The sequence below is a fragment of the Cyanistes caeruleus genome, chromosome Z (genome assembly GCF_971803275.1).
Source record: "Cyanistes caeruleus chromosome Z, bCyaCae1.hap1.1, whole genome shotgun sequence".
Classification (NCBI taxonomy): domain Eukaryota; kingdom Metazoa; phylum Chordata; class Aves; order Passeriformes; family Paridae; genus Cyanistes; species Cyanistes caeruleus.
The window spans coordinates 19,186,734-19,207,099 of record NC_141732.1 but is presented as its reverse complement, the minus strand read 5'-3'; the positions used below and the strand labels follow the sequence as shown (position 1 = coordinate 19,207,099).

General features: G+C 39.1%; 1 protein-coding gene across 2 annotated transcripts in view; it reads left to right on the top strand.

The window, feature by feature from the left end:
* Positions 1-19,671, top strand: part of MCTP1 (multiple C2 and transmembrane domain containing 1) — a 216,889-nt gene extending 197,218 nt beyond the window's left edge. For both annotated transcript variants that reach the window (XM_086869020.1, XM_086869019.1), the window contains 4 exons: positions 10,238-10,347; positions 13,000-13,109; positions 16,514-16,611; positions 17,675-19,671. In XM_086869020.1, the coding sequence (XP_086725146.1) occupies positions 10,238-10,347; positions 13,000-13,109; positions 16,514-16,611; positions 17,675-17,746 (390 nt within the window). In that variant the 3' untranslated portion in view covers positions 17,747-19,671. The remainder of the gene's footprint in view (positions 1-10,237; positions 10,348-12,999; positions 13,110-16,513; positions 16,612-17,674) is intronic.
* The last annotated feature ends 695 nt before the right edge of the window (positions 19,672-20,366 follow it).

The window sequence follows — 20,366 nt, the reverse complement described above, 5'->3', positions numbered from 1 at the left end:
AATCACAATTTTGCATTCAGTGTAGGGTAAACACACTAGAATCACTGGAATTTACAAACTCAACTGTAAAATCATGGTCAAAATTTCTTTGTAATAAATACCAGGACTGTATTCTGACTAAATTTACTATTGCAAACAGATGATGCACAATATACCAAGATTTCTGCATTAGCCTCTTTTGGATTACATTGATATGGCTGGGTACAAAGGGCGTATTAATGAGATCAATCAATAATTGGTCAAGCTCCAGTGTTGTTCTGACTCAGGTAAAGAAAGATATTCTCCCCTTCTTTAAGCATAGTCAAAGGGGTGAAGAAAAAGACCTCATGTGATGGTTTGGCATTCAAGAAAAAGAAGTAGAAAACACAGAAATGAAGGCTTTGAGACAGGCTGCTGGGAGTTTCTTCTTTGCTTGAGATCAAGCCAATAGCTGGCCAGTTCTCAGAACTGACAGCATTTTGGACCACTGAAAAGTAAGATCACTTTCATGAATACCACCTTTTAAACCTAAGCCCGGGAAGTTCCGGCTCTCTTTGTTTCCGGCCTGGAAAGGTAATAGGACTCCAGCTGGCCCCCCGCTCCCCCTGCGGCCTGTCCGGCCTGAGGGGAGAGGGCTGAGCCGGACTCCTGCGGCTCCTGGGCAGGGATGGAGACTGCGGGGATTGCCCTGGCTCCAGGCCTGGCCGAACTCCAGCAGCTCCCGGGCGGGGGACGGAGACTGAGGGGCTTTCCCCAGCCCCAGGTGGGGCTGGGCTCTGCCGTGGCACCTATCCCTGGGCTGGGGCGGGTCGCGGCTGCCGACATCCGGCCCAATGGCCCGCACGGACAGCTCCAGGCTGAAAACCATCCTGCTGCTTTCCAGCAAGCTGAAATCCAACACCGTGAGTACCTGTCACGGCTTGGGCCAGATTTTAACCCTTTCACTATCCAGATGAAGTCTGCAGATTTAATCCCCCTCTCCACGGAGAGGAAAGCGAGAGTGATCAGCATGTAAAGAGACAACATAAAACATCAAAGTCAGTGAAGGAAAGAATCAAGCCTTAGATGGAAGGAGAATGAGGAGATGCTTTAATAAGCTGAAATATTTTTATGGTATGATGGTGATGGACAATTAATTAATGAAAAGAGTATAGGGGGAATGAACGATTCAAACTGTGAAATCTGAGCAAAGGTATCCATTGATGAAGCTAAGCAGATGGTGGAGCAGTTGTGATCCCATGAGATGCTGGAATAGAGAGAGAAAAGTGAGAATTGATGAAGACCCTTGGCCCCAAGGGAGGAAAGGAGAAAACCTCTGTTCTTAGAGATGATCACAGAGATAGATGAAGAGAACCTTTGCCTTTGAATAACTCATTCTTAAAATAAATCCCTTGAGTTCATGGTCCATGAACACACCTCTGAGTGGTGTGAAAATGGGAGGTGGGCATGATGGCAGAGTTTTTTATGGGTAACTGCAAAACATGGGCATGAAAAGCCACAAGAAAACTGTTTCTTGTGGAGGACTCTCCATGGAATGACAAGAGAAAACTTCTTTCTCTGCAAAGACTAAGATAAAACTGTTGTATAGTTAGTACTGCTTTAACCACCAAGTTTTGTGGGCAAGGAAATAGATGGGGTGTGGAGGAAAGGTCTCTGGAGGTTTTATTCTGGTTTCTTATTCTTGTAGTTCTATTAATAAACTTTCTTCATTCCTTTTAAGTTTAAAGCCTGTTTTACCCTTCTCCTAATCCATATCTCAGAGCAAGAAATAAGTAAGTATTCTCATGATTTTTAGTTAGAGCTAAAACCATGACATTATTTGATGCATTGGCCAGGAAATGAAAATTGGAAAATCTAAACTAGTACACATCTGAAAGAAGAATTTCAGGTATTTAAAACACTGACCTAAAGCACATTCATTGTGTGTATTCTAATCACGCCAGTGCTTAACCCTAGAGTGCTTTAGTTCTATGAGTTTCCTTCCAAAATAAGGCCAGGAAAGGCACAGCAAAATTTGGCATTGTTTGCTTTTTGCTTCTGAATCTGTCACCATAAACAGATAAGCTTTCACCCTTTTCAAGTAAGATATTTGCTTAGAGTATATATGAAATAAACACCTCATAAAGGTTTAACATTAGTCAAAAAGGAAAATGCAGGGAAAATTTTTGTTTCTCTCCACTAGATGGCCCTTTGGTGGAATGGCATGTTGCTCTATAAACTGGCTCTATTGCCTCCATGTTTCTGCCTTTTATCTGGAGTGCTGTTCTTACAGTATTCAAATGTGCAGGGAAGGAGAGATCAGGAAGGAACATACTTTAAAAAAAAAGCTGGGAAACACTGGAATATGATAGGGAGAAATAGAAAATAAAGAGCACCAGTAAAAAAAAATAAATCTCAATTTAAAAATAATTTACATAATTGTCTTTACAGTGTTATTTCTTTATGTTGGAAAGCTTGCAGTATCTAATTTTTTTAGAATTATTACTGTAGCTCTTGGCATTATTTTTCCCCCATTTTATATTTATCTTCTAGCACTGCAGCAGTCCATGAAAAAAATCTATTCATTACATAGGTGGTACTGCCAAAAAGTCACAGAAGGTTCAAAATTATTTTTATCAACTCTCAGTGTAATGTTTGAGGAAGAACAGATTGTTGTAATATTCACACAGAATCACAGAATTCTTAGGGTTGGAAGGGACCTCTGGAGATACCTAGTCCAACTCCACTGCTAAGAGCAGGTTATTATTCATGCTCACAGGTGTGGTGTCTTCATAAATAGTGAATTTGTCCCAGTCTAGAAATGTGTCCTAAACTATGAACACAGGGAGGAGTGGAATATACCCAGAGTGATATCTGAGATATAATCTCTCCAGAATGAGAGTAAGACACAAAGGATGTCAAATGTTGATAACAATACACATTTACTCACTGTCTAAGAAAGAGCAAGAAAGAAAATAGAAAAGTAGGAAAAAGTGAATAATTGCAGAAAGGAAGAAAGGTAATCAAAATCACCACCAAGAGTCTGTGGTGTCCTGCAAAGATCCTTCTTCCTTCGTCTGCTGGTGAGGAGGGTTCTGACAAACTTGCTGAGCATTCACTTATACAGAGGCTAAGTGGTGCTTTATGGCAGCATAAGGCAGTTCCACTCCAGCTTGGATCCTGGACATGATAGTCACGGGATATTCCCATGATAGGTGATATACCCCATTAGCTGGCCCTAGAGTTCACTCACCTTTGATAGCAGGGCACATTCACTACCATCTTGGAAGTGCAGGTCTTATACACGGCTGGGGAATAGTGAAATGTCTCCCTTTAACAGTTCATTACCAAGTCTTCAGTATTTTCCTCCACGTGTTTATGTAATTTCTGTTCTGCCTACTGTCTGCTGTTTTAAATATGGAATCTTACTAGGCAATAACTGTTCGTTTGTTTCTTTCTTTAGTAATCATGACCGCAAATATAATTTCTCTCTGTAAAACCCTACTCTTCATTATTATGTGGTTTTCTCCATATTTCAAAACCCTCAGCCAATTAGGCATGAGTAATTATTTTCAGACCTCATCACCATGCACTCATAAAGACACGTGCTAGCACATTGATTTTAGAGACTACATATTGAGCATTTATAGACAGCTGATAGGATCTGAAAAATGTGGTCACTGAAGGTGCGGTACCCAGTAATACAGGTGGAGTTGAAGCCCAAAATTTAAAATCTCATTTCTGTTTATCTATATAACCCAGAGATTTGATGTCAGGTGAAATGGTGCCAGTGCTTTAAGGAAGCCTGCTCCTGCTGTTCATTTTCAGAGTGGAAGGAGTACCAAATAGGCTTTTTATTTTGCTGATGCTGAAGAGAGAACCTATGCAGGCACCTGTCTGGACAGGTCACTATCAGTCATTATTTGAAATAAGTTAAAATGTAATTTTAATTGTGGAGTAACAATCCAACTTACTAAAAGGGTGGGAATTTTTGAATCATTAAGGTCCCACTGAAAAGTTTTAATATTTCAAAGAGTCTTCCCATATTTTTTCAATTTAAGAACTGGGAAGAAGGTGAAGAACAGTTAACCTGACTCTCTCAGTTCATTATAGGATGTAATGAGGATGCCAGCCTCAGGTCACATTGTGCACCTATCAAGATCCCATAGACCATTCACCTTTACCTCAAGACCTGCTTCTACAGTCAGCTTTAAGATAACAATATCATCCTGGTTGTCCTCCTTCCATCAACCTGAGAATATGATTATAGCAATGGGAAACAAAGGCACACGGCTCTTCTTCTTGCTTCCTCTGAAGAAGATCATTTATTGTAGCAAACCAAGCCTTTCTGTGCTCTAAATTTAACACAGACCAGCATGCATTGGCTGCCTGCCACTGCAGTGTCACTGTTCACGCATCACTTTACCCAGCCAGCTCTCTGATCATGTGGTGTCCACACATCTCCCCAGCCAAGCACTGCCTCATGCATGAGGTGACCACAAGCCAGCCATGCAACCTGTCCTCTGGTTACGGGGCCCGTTCTTCACCTCGCCATTTGTCAAACCTTTCCCAGAGTGCTTTCTCTGGGAAAGGTTTTCACTTTTCAGAAGTGAACAGGAGTTCTTATCTCCCACATTTGATAAAATAAAAACTTAACTGTGTGTTTGTCACCAGATATGAGGCCTTTTGATAGAGGTTCAGAAGACTTTAAGGAGATCAAATACCTCCAGAGCTGAAATAGTGTTGGCTTACTATCTTGTTCTTTGTGGTCTTCACAGAAAACGGTGTTTGGAAGGTAATTACTGAAGGTAGGGTTTTGAGCAGTGGCCAGACTATAAACCAGTATTTCACAGTCTATGTCTGTATGTTTTTCTGGGCAATACTAATGACTCCTGCCAGTAAAGGACTAATGCATTTACTACCAACTACTTCTGGGTCTATTTCATCAGTCCACAAAAGGAAGTCTGCCAAGTGTTAGAGCTCCGTATATAGCTGAGTCTCCTGCTCAGGGATGATCTAGGTGTCTATTTATGGACTCTACTTTGGGCACCAGTTATTAGTTGAATTATTATTATCTGAGAAATTTTCTCACGGAAGTTTCTGTTTAAGCAATAGAGATTTTTTGGCTTGTTACTAGAAGTCAAGGATGATTAGAGGAGTTCTTTACAGCAGGGCTATACTTCTGCTTTTGCAGCCAGAGGTGACAGAGCCTAGCAGGGTTGATGTTTGAGATGTTTTCAGATGCCTGTGTTTGGGGAAGGGGGTCAGGCCTTGCCCCTTTCCCTGCCCCACCCTTAAGGCCAGTATCCTGGCTGGCAGAGCTGCCAGCCATGGCACACCAGAGTCAGGACTCCACTTTACCTTATGCCAACTCCTGAGTGGGCAGATGACCAGCCAAATCACCTACCTGTGAGGACGGCCCATGAAGGCCAAGGGGTATTTAAGGCCAAGCAGGAGGCCAGCATATGTTTTCACCCTACCTAGTATTGGAGTTTCTATCTGAGCTCCACTGGAGCTGTGTGCTTTTCTATATCTTTTCTGTCTTTCTCGCTTTCTTCTTCCAATTCCCTCTTCTCAGAACTTATGTAAGTAACTTAACATTGAAAATGTTTAAAGTTTGCTAAGTAGGATGGGCCAAGTTAGCATAGTTAATGTTAATGTAGTTAATGTGGCCCAAGTATTTTATATTGATTAGATGTTGTACTAAATCTTTTGTTAAAGTTCTCTATTTTTCTAAATTTTACCCGTGACCTTTTGTCTTGTTTTGACTTCTTGAGAATATCTGGTTAGCATTTCTCACATGCATCTCACCCAGAGTACAGGAACCATTGTAAAGTCCTTGTATTGGGGCATTACAACAGGTAATCCATGAGCCAAGCAAACAAGAGTTCATGTGTCTTCTGGTGGCCAAGTGACAGGGCCATACCACTGATGGCATACCTGGGCTGACATTGTAGCTATCCTCTGTGTCTACTACAAGTTAGTCTGGTTTGCCTTGGTTGATGTGGTGTGTGCAGAGGCTCTATCATACCAACTTGGGCAGTGAGGGTTGTTCTGGGAAGATCCACCTGGAATCTTTTTCCCAGGCACCATCTGGAAAAAATTTCAACATTTGCTTCTATTCTCAAAACTCTCCTCTTATGATCTGTGGCTTTCTCTCCAAATAAGAAGCTACTAGTAGTACAGTTATCCACCATAAAATGTTCAGAGTTTTATTCTCTGTACTTAAAACTTTTTTTTTTTCTTTCTTTTCTGACTTAAACCTTTACCAGAGTCTGCTTTTGAGTCTGGCTTATTTATTTCTCTCACTTTCCTGGTCATTTGAAATGTTTGGTTTTTAAGTGCACTTTCACTTGAAGAGGAGAGAGGTTTGGGGTTACAGATACAATCCTTTACTAAATCACTCTATTTTGTCATGCAGTTGGAAGCACAGTCTGTTGAATAAAAAGACTCACACAGCATGGATTTTCTTTAGGGACTTGTGTAAATTAGCTCAACATAGTCTAGAGCTAGTAATTTACTTTGTTTTCCTTCGGTTTCACCAAAAGGAAAATACAGCTCTGGCTGAAAATCAGTATGTAAATGTTAAGTATTAGTATTCGCCAAGCAGCAGTCTTTAATCTACAATTTCCTGTGAAAGAGAAGGAGGACATCTTTACTTCTCAGTCTTTACTTTGGGCTCATACCCTTTTTAAAATTCAGATCAGACCATCAACATCAATTTGACTCTGCTTTCACAGTTTGTGCTCACAACATGCCCTAGCAAATCTCTTGCTTTTCAGGTACCTTAAGCCTACTGCAAACAAATCACACAAATGAAATAGTAATAAAGCTTTGTACTAAGCTTTGGTAGCTCTGTATTTTATCTACTATCTAAGTGACAAGTATGTCCAGATTGGCAGTTGTAGTCATGCAAATGGTGAATTTTATTCCAGTCACAGCCCATCTTCAAGGCCCCAGAATTATCTTGCCAGGTCCCTTAAAGGGGCTTACAGGTTGGTTGTTTCTTTTACCCAGAGTCGGACACAAAGCAGAAATACTGACAAGATATTCCTCAAGAGTCAAAACAGCAAAAATTTTACTGGAAACTTTAGAAAATCAGGGAAGTTTGGCAGAAGTTAAAAGCAACATTGAAACAACACAAAAGCATTTCACAAAGCATTAAATTAGCAAGCTTATGGACTTAGGTCCATTCAGCTTGACAAACTCCAACCCATCTGAGCTGGAGTTATTTAGACGCCAAGAAGAAAGAAATAGAAGAAAGAGAATAAAGAGTAAGACAGAAGAGATATAGAAAAGAGCAGATATGATTATCACCAGTGGTTCCAGTGGTCAAGACATGCTTGCCTCAGGCTCTGGCGTGAGTACCCTTTGGCTTTTCTGGGCCAAACCAGATGGGTTTTCCCTCAGGTGGGACATCTGGTAGCCACTCTGGGGCTGGATTAGGGGCTCCAGAGGCAGGTTTGGAACATTGTCTCCACTGTGCTGCTGCAGGGCTGGCATACAGGCCCTAGGGTGTGGGGTGGATGGAGCAGCGCACCGCCTCACCAGGGCAAGGCTACTCTTCCTCTTACCCCACACATGCAACCGAAATGTTTCAAGCCAGTGATCTCATTCCAGTCTCTCACACCATCTTTTCCTGGAAAGGAAATGCCAGTAGTGTTTGAAAAATCAATTATTAAGAACTGTAGTTTACTCTAGGTAGCTCATGTGTTATATTAGATAACATGGCATTTTGCTGGAAGAAAATAAGTGTAGTTTTTCCCTAGCCCAGCTTATTTTTTATGCAAATACTTGGAACAGGAAATAAAAACCAATTAATAGTTTTGGGATATGTGGGTATAGTTGGAATAGTTTGAACAAAGATGAACCACGATTCTTCTGACTGCCTCCTCTTTCCTGTGCTGTTTTGTCTAATCCTGCCTCAGAGTATGTCAGCAAATTTTCTTTAAGCTCAGAAGGTACAGTGGGTTGGAAATAGTGATCCTTTCTGTGTCTCTTCCTGTCTTTATGGTTTTTATGGGAAATTACTTAAAACTGACATATTTTTGGATTGTCCGGTTCCGGCTAAGACAGGATGAATTTTTGCAGGAAATTCCAGTACTCCAGGTGGTGTTATGGCTGGAACCCAGAGGTTATTTTCTACCATCTCACATCATTGTTGGGGGTGGGGGAAGGGGATTCTCTTCTGGGAGGAGAGGTTCCTTTTGGCTGAGTAAGTGTGGCACTGGCTCTGAGCCAGAGGGAGCAGTCAGGGTGGTGTGGCTTTGGTCAGGTTGGGCTCTGCAGTGAGCATTTCGCATGTAAATCACTTTCTCCTTTGTACACTTTTGTTTTTAATATTGTCACTGTTGTTCGTTTCCTTATCTCACTGTTGTTCTCAGTAAATTGTTTTTATCACAGCCACAATCTTTTGTGACTCCAGTTCTCATCTCCAGCCCACCACGGGGGTGGGGAGGGAGAGGGAGTGAGCATGCAGCGGCAAGATTTGAAAAGTCTCAGTGGGAGCACTAAATTGGAGAATGCCATTCCTATATCATAACATGAAGAAAGGTACAAATTTCTCATGTAAGATATTTACAAATTAAAACAGCCTCAGAACCTTTGAATGTAAGCACACTTGAGTTCTGGTTATGCCACAAAGGGCACTGGTTTTGTTAGGGTGACATAATTCTTTTCTCACACAAGTTAATTATAAATCAAAATAAATTTACATAGAGGGCAGAATCTCTTAAACAAAACTGAAAAGGCAAAGGGTGTACATATTGAGTTAGTAGAAAAATAACTGTATGTCTTACTTCACTTCTGCTGTACAAGGAAACATTATACTAGAAATATGTGTTTTACAGGAAGGAATAGAGCAGGTGCCTATTTCCTGATGATGAATGAAGCACGCTGGTACATGATGCACATCTTCAGAAACTGTAAACCTGAGAGTAATGGTGTCATTGCAAACACTTCGAGAATCCAGTAAATATTAAGGAAATAACTTACATAAACAACTCTGTGTTGCTGTTCGGCACTGGATGTAGTAGATATCACTGGTTGTGATCCATTATGGTCATTCTCAGAACACAAAAATATTTCTTTGTGATACAATAATTATTAATCTTACATGAGAATAGAAAATATTTTACATTGCCTGAGAAACTAGTGGTTTTGCTTTGTCAGAAGTGCTTGGTTTATAAATTACACTTAATCGCTGAAAGTATTTTTCTCATCTCTGTCTGCTTCTCTCATGGTTGTTTTTTAGATAATCTGTGTTCTCTAACTAAATACTTTCAAACATCTTCACAGGTAATCTTGCAGAACCAGTGATGTTGAAGTGATTAAATGATAAATCATGTTTTCTTCCAATCGAATTTATTAAGATAGCAAGAGTGAACAAATATACTGTCTGATAATTATGTACCAGAGGAAGAAAAGGAAAATGAAATACAACATATATTTCTTAGATGCTGAACTTTGGAGTCAATGATAGAGATGGTTGTATCATGTGGTTTGTGATGACAAAAAAGTTGAATGTTTTTAATTAAGTATTTTCTTACGAGTACACAATTCTCTTTCCATTTCTTATTTTCAGAAAATAGTAATCACATTCAAACTATATAGGGTAATATGGCAACAACCCATTGGAAATGTTGAACTTTGAATGTTTGAATTTGGGCCTATCTGTAGTCTGTAAAAAATGAAGAGAAAATTTATTTTTTTTTTACATGATGATACTTCATTTAATACATTTAATGCAGTATTGTTAGTGGTTTTGGATTTGATGCTGAAAACATGTCTGGATTTCAAGATGGATATTTGGGGGGAAAAGAACAGCTCTCTATAGGAACTGAGTTTTCCTGGTTTCTTGCTCAGTGCCCTCCACAAAAATGTTTATTTTCCTCTGCCTACATCAGCTCAAGAACCAGCATTTCAACAAACTGCCTTTATTTCACCTTATGAATCCTGTTGCTTGAAAGAGCACACAACATACATGGTTGGCACCTTCAGCATGTTTAAAACCTAGAGACCTGTCTTACTCAAATATGTGTTTAGAAACTAACAGTGACAGTGACAGACAAAATTGTGTGGAACTCAGTGTATATACTAAACCATACCTATTGCAATAAGAACTGTTTACAGGACAAGAAATTGTTTTATTGCAGGTTTTACCAATTCCTTTTAAATGAATCTGTAACGCAGGACCTTTTGAAACTTAACTGATGGCTACACAATCTTTTTCCTACAGTCAGAAATTCTTTTACTCAACTACTCCTATTCTTTTATTTAGGACAGTGAAAAGAAAGGATTTATTAATAGACTTTATGCCATCCAGGAGGTGTGTGTCACTGTCCAGAATATCCTAGATGAAATTGCTTCTTTTGGTGAAAGGATCAAGAAGTAAGTGCTGACACAGGTTCTGGATTGCTCTCCAATATCCTTTAACATCTTTTCCATGCAGAGATATAAAATGTTAGACTTACTTATTCCAGGGAAGCCCATTGTTCAAACTCATCTATATTTACTTTGCTTTATAGAGGCCCTCAGTCAGTGGAAATTCTGTCATATTAATTCTGGAATTTATAATTACATTAATTGAGACAAAAATAAGAAGTAAGGTTTTTAAGTAAAACAGAATGAGCATATTGTTGGGAGATTGTTAATTAAAAGCAATAATAAAAAATGCAATTTTGATAAATAAGCAGAACTGAATAGGGGTTTCATATTTTAAGAATGTACATATATTCACTTTATTTTTAAAAAGTTTTATTTATAGGTCAGCAAAACCTTTCCTTTAGAATATTTGTAATTTGTATCATCAAATACATAGTATATAAAAATTGCCAACAAATCTAGACGTTAAGAAAGAGAGGTTCTGAGATATACTGCAGTAAATGTACTTGTGTATTTCTGGCATGGTCAGTGGACAGCAGCACAAGTTTATTACTTGAGGTCAGACAGGTTCCAGAAAGACACCTTCCAGCTGTAAGCTGCAAAGCATGGTGAGGATTGACTTGGTGTTCTGCACCTTGAAAGCCAAAAGCATCTTACCAGTACCCAATTCACTTTTGCAAGTGAATTTTAGGAAACCTATGCCTTGGGTGGAGGTCAGTCTGCAGGAATCCTGAGGATCATCTCTAATACTGTCCTTTTCTATCCTGATGATAGGAAGATTGCCATTTATGCATTTAAGGGCAAAGTCCCTAATAGGAAAGCCTGAGAAAGTGTTCCCATAGGGATAATTCCAGGCAGGCTGTGTTCACAGCAGGAGAGGCAGGTGCAAGCATATTGTATCATACAAGTTTTCCCATTACAAAAATGAGCCAGTCTCTGAAAAAAGTCCTTTATCAAAAGGCTATTCGTGGAAGTTGTCTTGATGATTAAGTAGTTCTAATTGTGCCTTTTGGAGGTAGGGTTTGTTCTATTATATACCAGATGAGAGCTACAGAATTTTGTAAACTGAGTGAGACTATAAATCTTTGTAATTTGCTCCTAAAACTATAATGGGAAACCTGTACTGAATGCTGTGTTAACACAGCCCATAAGGAGCTTTGCTAAGTGAGGAGCCAGTGCTCCCACACATCATGGTGTGTCTGTGATCCATTGCACAAAGCCGAGTCACAGGAACATGAGCAGACCCTCAACCTTCTGTTCATCCCAAATGCGTACAGAAAAGGGAAAAAGAGCAGGTGTCCCCTGAGGATAAAGGGAGGGGTCCTACACTAAGTGACACTACCATAATGTTAGTGGAGACATGTCAAAATTGTCAGGGAAAAAAGAAGACAAACACAGGAAGCCAGAGCTCATTATGAAAAATATGGCTTGCAATTCAGATAATTGCAATTATTCATCTAGAGAAGCCAAAATAATGTAATCACATTGATTGAGAATGTAGCTAGTAGTAATACTTTAAAGTGTATCATGAGACTATTTAGATTTAAAGCCACATTTTCCTTCTGGATAAATGTCAGGCAACACTTTTGAGATGGCATTGCCTTCCTGGTACAAATCCACTGAGCCCAGCTCCCCTTAACCAACATTCCTATGGGACATATTTATAAAAATTATCATCTGGTCTTTCTCTCTTCACTGAACACAGAGGTTGGAGAGCCACAGCACCCTGTTTTAAGATCCATTAACTGTCCCTTCCTCACACCTCAGTTTTGCAGAATGAGGTGACCTGCAGACTTTTATCAGAATAGAATCTGGGATGCTTAGTGAGGATGTTTTTATCTGTAACTTTTTTTGGAAAGGTAATGTCCTGAAAGCCTGATGGGATCCCAGAAATTCTCTTCCGTTATTCATATAAATAACCTTTACTTATAACCTTTACTTATTTCAGGTTTTTATTACCTTTTTTTTTTTTCCTTTTGACATTCAGAGCATTTTTATTTCTTCTCTCAACCACTGCTGTTGCATTATCCCTGTCTTCATGACTAACTGTTCTATCCCCTCCTTTTTTTCCCTCCTGGCCCTCTCCTTCTTAAGAATGGATGAGTTTCCACCTTTGCATAGCCATGCACTTGCCTTTTCCTTTTCCCCCAAAGCTGGAAGGCAGCTGGCTGAGGTGTGCACCTACACCTGTTCAGCCTTTAACTGCTTGTGCTGTCCTTACAGTGGAATAGGGAGGAGATAAAACAAGAAAGCCTTAGTAGTACTCTTCCAACTACTGTATCCTACTCTCCCATGGTGTTGAGAAGAGAATGTAGATTGCCTGTGCGAGTACGTTTGCCTGATGCTGAAACTGGGGTTAGGCACTGAGATTTCTGAAAAGCAGAGCAGTGATTCACCTGGCAGATGTGCACTGCTGGGCTGGGAGAGGTGAAATTCAGCAGGCGAGTGGGCAAAGCCAGGACCTCCTTTCATTTCATTTCCACTGACAGTGGGTCCAAGCCCAGACTCTCCCTGATGAGTGACAAATGTATCCATGCCTTCACCAGTAGACTCAGTTTGTTCTCCTTAATGGAAATTGACATTTCTCCCACTGTCCTCTGCTCTTGCATTGGCTTTATTGGCTGACCTCAGTTCTGACTTTCGTTAACTTTTCTCTAGCACATTCAACTGGACTGTCCCATTCCTGAGCTGGCTGGCAATTGTTGCCCTCTCTGTGTTCACGGTCATCTTGTATTTCATTCCACTGAGATACATTGTCCTTGTCTGGGGTAAGTAAAGCTGTTTTAAACTGCCTGTACCACTTTATAATCCTGGTTTTTAATGAATGACTTACACTGACAGTACTTTTTGGTATTTATGGCCATGAAGCTGCCCTATGATGGAATTAGGAATGTTAGTTAAAAATTGAAACAGTGTAAATATTTAGGACCACCTGCAAAATGCATTTTTCTTGGCTGGCATTCTAGACTTAATCATACTATAAACATGTAGCCATGAGAATTCTTCATATATCAAAATGTAGCTTTGTCTAGATATTACTCTGATTTATTTTCACCACTTATACATAAACAGAGGCATTTCAATCTATATAGTGCATTTAGGACAATACACCTTTTTTACTGCAGTACTTTATCTTGTGAAAGTGTATGCAAACATAGCAGCAAGAAACCTGTTTAAGGGGTCACCTTTAGTTAGACAGAAAGGAATAGAGGGTATTTGGCTGGTTGATAATGAACAGAAACCCTGGGCAGATAGGGGGATGGAATTATGATTGATCCAAGCTTTCACTACTTGTGTTTATATCTATTCTTTATACTGTATTTTAAAAGCTTCTGTTACCACATCTGCTGTAAATAATGCTTCTTTCATTTGTATATCTTTTCATGCATCTTACACCACCAGCAGCTGTACCCTCACCCAGCAGCACAGACTTATGGAGAGCACAGTGTCAGTTACATCAGTGGCTAGATTTTATTTCTGAAGAGAGAATAGCAATCACACTTTTGTGACAAACTTTCGAATTCAGGAGACAGCACAAAATCACTGAATTGACTCCAAAGAATTTATTTTTTGTTTACTGGTCAGTAATTTTCTGAGAATGTTTTCTCAAATGATCATAGCCAAATCAATAAAGAAGGTATGAACAAAAGTATTTCTGCAGAACTAACAAAAGCAAGCATATGGGCTTCCTTTCCTGTCTTTGACTTCTTCTTATTTCCCCATACCATGCATCACTTAAGTGTAACCCAAACTCTTAGTTTGTTCCCAAAATTTCATTTTTTCTAGCACACACACAGGAAGTTCAAATATTTGTCTGTGTCCTTTTTCTGAAAAATTAGACGGGTCTGACATCTTGCTTTTTTACATCAGGTTTGATACAATAACGAGAGATTATAATACCCCTCCAAGAGCCGCATAACTGTAGAGCCAGAACAGTTCTTTGGAAAGCTCATGACTCATATTCCTGGAAGTGTCACACTCCCACAGAAATATCTCTGTTTCAGTCAGAGTCTCAACTCCCAAGCCTACCAAACCATGGATGGATAGCATAAGGATAAATTATTATAAATGCACCTTGCACTCTCTTCAGCTCTTCCCTCCCTGCCTTCAAGTTACATAGGCTGTGTTGAGAGAACTTCAAGCCCCTTTGTTCACTCGAGGTTTCAACTCCACATTTTTCTCCGGCATGTTTTTGTCCTTTTCCGGTGACTTTTTACTCAGCAAGCATATGTGGATCCCTTCTTTAAGAACCTTTTGCTCCTGCATCATGACAGGAGATCAGACAGGCACTGCATAGGTGCACGTCCTACAGTTCAGACCTCCTCAGGGTGAAATGAATCCTCACAGAGGTATGTCAAGCTGAGCATAGCTTTGAGCTACTGTCCCTTCAAAAACTGCAGTATTCCAAACACTTAAGTATTTTCTCCATCACTGCATGTTTCTAGCCTCTCCTAAGTGTATTTCTTCATCCTATTCATCCATCCTGCCTGTGGAAACCATTGATTTCTCTTTTTATTTCCATAGGAATGTTTGAGCTGGTCTGTAGCAGCACCTGCCCATTTTGTTCTTTGGAAGATAGAGTTTTTAAATGAAAATTTCTTCATTTTATGTGTCATCTTTGGTATTGCTGTCTTCCTTCTGTGCTTCCATAGGGTCTGCCCCTTTCAGCCTGCCCTAGCAAGGAATTCTCCATCCTTTCCTGGCTGTCTCTCTCCCAGAGGAGACTACCAGTCCTTGAAGATGTGGTGTGTTAGATGGAGTGGAGCAGGTGGAGAGGAACCACTTCTCCATCCTAATCGCACTTGATGAAGTCCTGAGTCCTAGTAACAGATACAGCTGTTTCTGTGGAAAAAACTATAATTATTTTAATCTGAAAAATTTCAAACTGTTGGAAAAGACCAATCCCCTTGTTACATTCTGCTTCTCCTGTTGTGTCTCCTCTCATCTGTGCAGCACTTTTCCTTTCTCAAGGTTTCATGTGCTGACTGGTATTTTTCTTTATCAGATGTGGTTAAGTGAGATCATACATACCACCTGAATTCACCATGGGTGGTCCAGTGGCCATGTGCAATGAGCAGCAGTGTTCACCTTAAATTTTGCAGTCACTTGTGATGCAAAGTATCTTCCTAAATGAAGGTTCTTGAACGTCAGATATTCCTTCTGAATACTCATTATCCAATACCATATAAAGGGAGGGCAGCATCTCCTATCTATGCTGCAGAACTGAGGATTCATGCTGTGGGAGGCTTTGGGTGTTGTTGACACTGAATCTTGCATGCCCCATCCAAAGGCTTTATGTCCTTGCTAAAGCTTTCTGAAAAGTTTGGGCACCAAAGACTTTGTGGAAGATAAACTATGTTATCTTATATCTGATAAATTACACAGAAAAGCATATTTTTAATAGTGTCCTGGCTTGCTCCTGCTCATGTGAAAGTCAATGCAGTTTGCACTATTCCTGTCCATTTTAGATGTGTTCCCAGAGCCCACAAACCAGGTTCTCAAAGTATGAATCTGACTTGCTATGTAACGATAAGAAAATAAGTATAATTTAAAAGCCCACTTTCTGGTTATTTTGTGAATTATTTTTCTTGGTGCTTCTGAACTCTAATTGTCAATAGGCATTATAAGACCATGAAGTCTAAGGGAGACATATCCTCTCTTCTCTGCACTGCCATCAGCTCTTCTCTATCTGTCATTCCCACACAGAGGTTTGTGCAAATTCCTCTAAAGTCTTCATATGATGCAGACTTCACGGCTTCCCATATGTTTCATTGTCCTTAACATGAAAAATACTTTCCTTGAATCTTCTGAATCTTTTATAAATCTTGTGTCCTCCAATTAAGCTGATTCCTGCTCATCTTTTCTGTTACAGAAATTAAATACTTTTTATGCCTCTGATTTTCCCAACTTCCTCATAATAACAGTTTTAGTTACTTTCCAAAAAAATATATTGAAGGAATTTGAAAATGTCCCTAGAACTTTTGCATTTTAAAACAGGAAACCACAGAAGCAGAGTCCAGCCTTCGGAGCCTGAGTTTTCAATTCATGCATTCAGTGCTACAGTCAGGATTCAGAATGGATCCTAAAATCTGTTTTAAAACTATGACAACAGTATGTATTTTTTGATATCTTATATATTATGATAGTAACATATGAATTTTCACTTTTGCAGGCATCAATAAATTTACAAAGAAGATTCGAAATCCATATGCAATTGATAACAACGAGCTACTTGACTTTCTGTCCAGAGTCCCTTCTGATGTGCAAGTGGTGTGTATATTTTTTCTGGTTTGTTTTTTTCTTTTAAAGAATTTTTAAAGCAGTTACTTTGCTTTACTATTATATTCTTTGGCAGAAATAAATTGCAAAGTCAAGCTAAGGATAGCCCATAAACCATAAGGAGGCTGCTAGAACTTTTTCCAATGAGAAAGAAGTTCCTGCATTGGTTGTGCCTCTGAGGATCCATAGGAGCAATCAGTAGAAGGACAAGTGTTTGTGAGATGGTAGCAGATGCCAGGGCTCCTATTAAACAGCATCCAGCATGATGTGAATCTGACTAGGATAGGGCACTGTGGAAGTGCTGGAGCTGAGGCTCTCAGGACAGGCAGAGAAGGAACAGGAAGGTCAAATAATGGAAGAGGCAAGCGGCATTGCCCAGTGTCTTGTGACAGCACTCTCTGAGAGCACTTTGGCCTTTCCACACATGAAAGCTTTTGCTGTGGCCACAGTTCAACAGTGCTCATAAAATACTCCTTAAAAATAATTTTTTTAAAAAATGGTTGTGAATTACAAGCTTTTATGATGCAGCACACAATACCCAAAGCATGCAAGATAAGATAGCATCAAGTACATAAATCATAACCTGTGTCACAAAGATTATGGACTTCCCGTATTTCTAGTTTCAGTTCAGAGCTGGTATTAAGTAGGAGATATGGGTGCAAACACCCTCTCTGTATCTGATACCCTCCATGGTAGACATTTAGAAATAACCAAGTTTTTAAGAAATATTATGAAGAATGGTATCCAACATGGTTCAAGATGATAATGTTTATTGTCTGCTAGAGCTTGTGGAGAAAAAGCAAAAAAAACTGTAGCCTTTTCTAAGTTTACTTTGTTATTTCCTGGTATGATTTTTCCTGGTGTTGGTTTTCCTTCTTATTCTAGATCTGTCATTCTATTGTTGGTTAATCACATCTGCAAATCCTGTGTCATTTTTAGGGGGAAAGCCTCTTTTTTAAACCTTTTATCCCCTGGTAGAAAAAAAAAGGTATCTTTCTTTTTTTCTAACAAGTGCCATCTGACAACTTACTTTCTGAACTTTGTGTTTAAACAGATGCAATACCATGAACTGAAACAAGATTCTACTCACAGCCCAAGCAAGAGAAAGAAAAATAATCCTCCCTAGCCAACTTCATGTGTTGAGGAGACCAGCATCTGCCAGGGGAAGATAAAAGAGCAAGCCTAAAAAGCATTTCCTTTCTCTAAGCTTTTTATTTATCTTGCCTTTTTATCTAGTGGGGAGATTTTGTAACAGTATTAAAAGGCGTTTCTCATGGAAAATATATTTCTCATTGTAAAGACATTTGTTTCAGGTAGGGTTTTTGCCATTTTAAAGCAATGTAAAACATTAAATGAGTCAATCCAAAATGGAGAAGATATACTACTACCTGGCTGTCAAATATACATGAGATAGTCAAACCATGCCAACTAAACCTACAAAATGTTTAACTTTAAATCTGACTCAGAAATTTCTCAGATTTTATTTGTGAGCATTAATATTTTTATCCAGTAAGTCATCATTACAATTTTCTATGTTTTATATATTGCAAAAGAAATATAAAGTAGTGGGACCTACTGCACTTAAGTTTTAGCAGATTTTTTTTAAATTTCAGACCCTGATGTTAACTCCTGGTGCAACATTTTTCTATGTGGTAGGACTGCTTATAAGACAGTGAGAAACACCAAGTGCAAATTTCTTTCTGGAGCTCCTAAGAGCAGTTCCTGCTGTCTTTATCATTCCATTGTTATGACCTAAAATTCTCTGTTTCAAAATACTGCCAGGTTTGTAACTGACTGCCTATCATATTTTTTCTACATGTACCAGTAGTCTTCATTTGTACTACATAGCTTAGCTCTAATGGGTCAAACTAACTCCATACTGCTTTGGGTGTCATGCTATGAACACTTTTTGTGCACATAACTATTTTAATATGGATATCTTGCAGAAAAGGTTTTTCATTCAAATCACAAGATCATATTAATATGCTTTATGGTATAACATTACCTGTTACCAATGTGAAATACCGTGTAGAGGAAAAGAATGCAGTTATGATAAAACTGATATGCCAGGGTTTTTTCCTTAGTTAATAATGTCAGTTCTTCTGATATGATCTTTCCCTACTGCATGGAAACTGCATTATCTTATAAATTACGTGGAACATAGATGAGAAACATTTACATTTCAAATGTCTTAGTGGCCACTGCATAACGAGTACTTGGGGATATATTCTGGTAGCTGCATGCAGACTTCCACACTCAGCTCCCCACATAGTGAGCAGAGTCTCATTCCTGAGGGACTACCTGTGCACAGCTCCTCATTATAGTTCCCAGTGACATTAAAGGGGATTTTTTGCCCAGGGGAGAGTGACAGGACTGCATCCTCAAGGGGGGCTGTGGTCCTCTCTGGATTACCTCTCACTGGTTGCAATTGCAGATGAAGTTATATTGCACTACTTTAAAAATACTTTTTGAAAACTATTTAGAAATACTTTGCAAGCACATGTGAATATGTATTTGTCCAAAGAAATACGTGTTTAGCTGCATTGCTCATGAAGGATCATCCTGGATTTCTTTTTTTTGCAGATAAGATGATAGCCAAGTTCTTACATGACATTTACTTTGATCCTTCTGTTGTATATTTAAAAGAATGCCAATCAAATGAATGGTCTGCAGAAAGCCTTGGAACTAAACAAGCTCTTGTTACATCATGACTTTGAAAGAGTTTAATTTTGCAGCTTGTGTAACCTTTTGGCTGTATCCTACATGTATGAAGAGCCATATACTATTGGTGAAATCAGAAGCACTGGTTGGCCTATTTTGTTTTAAAAAAAACAAATTTGTGACCGAACAAGATGTGAATGTTTGTTGCCTGTTGTCAGTTTTGCACATTTCTTTAATACACTGCAAGCCTTGTACCTTCTTAACCAAGTTGCCCACCAGCCTGTGTGCGATTTCTTCTTGTCTCACAATTTCAAATGTCTACTTTGATGGTAATATCTCAGCTGGTTATGCACGTTTCCTGCATTAAACACACTTCTAAGCATCACTCTATTAGATATTCTGAAGCCTCTGTCTTTGAAATCCTATGTTGTAGTTTTTCCTTAAGTGCTGCAATGGGCAAGTGAATGAAAACATTGTATTTCTTTGTGCAGGATTTTAGTATTTTAAGTTCCATAACATGGCGGGGGCGGGGGGGGGGGGATGACACAAAAACATCTTTTTGTTGAAAAATGGTGAACTTCTTTTAAATGCCTCGTCACTCAAAATTGATCTCACCAAAAACGTAACACGCAAAGGCAAGGGTAAGAATATGTATTGATTAAATAGGATTCTCCTGCCACAACAAGACAATTTAAAATCACAGTTTAAAATAGTTTGTGAGTGAACCCATTTTCACTATTTGCAGTTTGTCTACGCTGCTTTGTGTAGGTGGCCTCTGCAAAGAGCCAATCCTGCCTTATGCCATAAATATTCCAACATATCTTCCTTTTCCTTTTCCAGACTGATTCTGAAGTCCATTTCTACCCTATTGGATTTGGCAGGCTTTATTCCGAAAGCAATTTTCCCATTCATAAACAATAAAAAACGAATAAGGCATTTCACAATCATGAAATTGTTACTGTTCTCAGAAAATAAAATTTAACTTTATGTGGGTTCATAGAAAATCATTAGTTTAGTTGGAGTCCATATTTAGATTGCATGTCAGAGCACTCAGAAACCACTAAGGCTGATTAATCTGAGAGGAT